Source organism: Monoraphidium neglectum (assembly GCF_000611645.1).
Source record: "Monoraphidium neglectum strain SAG 48.87 unplaced genomic scaffold scaffold00497, whole genome shotgun sequence".
NCBI lineage: Eukaryota > Viridiplantae > Chlorophyta > Chlorophyceae > Sphaeropleales > Selenastraceae > Monoraphidium > Monoraphidium neglectum.
This window is the reverse complement of record NW_014013131.1, coordinates 1-2213: the sequence shown is the minus strand read 5'-3', so window position 1 is coordinate 2213 and position 2213 is coordinate 1. Positions and strand designations below refer to the sequence as shown.

Genomic DNA, 2213 nt, shown 5'->3' with positions numbered 1-2213 from the left:
CGCTGGGGCCCGCCGCGGCAAACGGCGGCGCATCGCCGCCCCTGCCGTCCCCGCAGCTCGGCCCTGCGAGCCCACGCAGCCGGCTGGGCCGCAGCGGCGCGGACGTGGCCCCCCCGGCGGCGGACAGTCCCCCGGGCGGCGGGCGTGCAGCGGCGCTGGCCGCTTCGGGCGACGGCGTGGGCGAGCCGCGGCGGCGGGGGCCGGCGCCGGGTGCGCTGGAGCTTGGCTTTGAGGGGTGGCTGCGGCAGCTGCTGTTTGAGCTGCTGACGATGCTGTCGCAGGTGGGCGGGGCGGGAGCAGCGCCGGCGGGCGGGCTGGCACGTAGGCGGTCGTGTCTGCGTGGCCCTCCATCATCACAGCCGCTCCCACTCTACCAGATTTGCTCTGGGCTGCAACCTGCCTGCGAGCGCACCCGCGCATCTGGCCCGTTTTACTGACATCGTGTCTTTGTGTAGGAATGCACCGTCACAATCACCGCCGCCACACCACCACCACCATCACTCCTCCCCACCCGACCCGAACCAACCCCTGGCCCGCCACACAGCTTGACGAGCGCAGCGCGGCCGTCTGGCAGTCGGCCGTCGGCTGCACCCTGCACCTCACCACGTCAGCCGGCTACTGGGTCCGAGCCGCCGCCGCCGGCCTGCCCCCGCCCGCGCTCCGCGGCCTGCTGCGCGCCTGCCTGGCGTTCGACTGGGCGCCCGAGCTGCACGCACACTTTGCGCAGCTCGCGCCGCTGCTGCTGTGCCCTGAAGAGGGCGGCGGCGGCGGCGCGGGCGAGCCGCGGCCGACGGCTGGCGACGCGGCCGGCGGCGGCCGCTTGCATGGGCGGCGCGATGCTGCGGCGACGGGGGACGGCGCGGCCGTGGGTGGTGGCTTGGGCAGCATCGACCCTGAGCGCCTGGCGGGCTTTGGGGGGTCAGAGGAGGTGCTGCACCACTTTTGCCGTGCCGCGTCGCCCGAGGCGCAGCGCTGCCTGCTGCTGCCGTTGCTAGCGGAGTGCATGCCGCCAGGTGGGTGGCAGGTGGGAGCAGTGTGATCTGTGTCCACCCCTGCTGGCGAGGCGCGCGAACAGCCGGGTTCCCTTCTGCATGCATGCAGTGCTGCCTGGCCTGGCGGCGTTGCAGACCTACGTAAAGGTTCTAATCCCGTCGGCGCCGCGCGACCCGATGACGCCACCTGACGGACCTGCATGCCTGCCCTGCACGCGCCCGTGCCCGCAGGCACGGGCTCCGCCGCCGCCGCGCGCGCCGCCGTAGCCCTTGGCGGCTCCCCAGCGCGGCTGCGCGCGCTGCAGTGCGCGCTGTGGGGCGCGCGGCCCGGCTTGGCCGACCCGATCATGACCGCCCTGGGCACCGCGCAGCCGGATGGCGACCCCTCCGAGCTGCAGCTGGTATGTTCTCTTGTGCTGGGTCTGGAGGAGATCGCGACCCGTGGGGCCAGCGCCACCCGCAGCAGCGCCCCTGGAGGGATTGAAGCCGGCGCGGGCGGCGGTAGCGGCGACAAAGGCGCCGGCCCCAGCGCCAGCGTGGCTACCGCGTCGCCTGGCGCCGCAGTCGCGGGCGCCGTGGAGCTGACGCGGTGGCAGGTGGCCGGGGAGCTCGCGGACTACCAGTCCGCCGCCGCCGCTGCCGCGTGGCGTGCGCTGCGGGAGCTGTGCTGGTGCCCCGAAGCCGCGGCGCGGGGCGCGGCGGCGCGGTGGCTGCAGCACTTGCTGGCTGCGGCGCTGGAGCACACGGCGGAGGCGGGGCAGGTGGGGCGGCCTGGCTGCGGGGGCTGCCTGCAGGCCAGATCAGGCACACAACATGCCCTCCGCCATGCCCTGCACACAAAGCTCACCTTGCATCCTACAGCATCAGAAAACATGGGCGATAACACAAACTCAACTAATTGGCAGCCAAGCTGTAGTACTAAGCCGCTCGCCACATCCTCCGCCGCCCGCCCTCCCGCAGGACCTGTTTCCCCTTTCCCTGCCGCCTGGCGCCGCCAGCCCCGCTGCCGCGCCGCCGTCCGACCCCGGGATGGCGGCGCTGAGGGAGGCGCTCGCGCACGTCGTGGGCCACTGCCCCCTGGGGCCTGACCTCCTGATCGACGCGCTGCAGCTCCACATCACAGCCGCAAGGGCCTGGCCCGCGTCGGCCGGCGCCGGCGGCTCCCCCGCCCGCGGCCGCGGCGGCGCCGGCTCGCCCGAGGGCGGCGACGCGGCGGGGGAC

At 74.6% G+C, this 2213-nt stretch overlaps 1 protein-coding gene across 1 annotated transcript in view; it reads left to right on the top strand.

Moving 5' to 3' along the window:
* Positions 1 to 2134, top strand: part of MNEG_3807 (hypothetical protein) — a gene marked incomplete at both ends in the record, with an annotated part of 4693 nt that extends 2559 nt beyond the window's left edge. The window contains 4 exons of the mRNA XM_014047711.1: positions 80 to 281; positions 545 to 1013; positions 1224 to 1753; positions 1953 to 2134. Of these exons, the coding sequence (XP_013903165.1) occupies positions 80 to 281; positions 545 to 1013; positions 1224 to 1753; positions 1953 to 2134 (1383 nt within the window). The remainder of the gene's footprint in view (positions 1 to 79; positions 282 to 544; positions 1014 to 1223; positions 1754 to 1952) is intronic.
* Between the last annotated feature and the right edge of the window lie 79 nt (positions 2135 to 2213).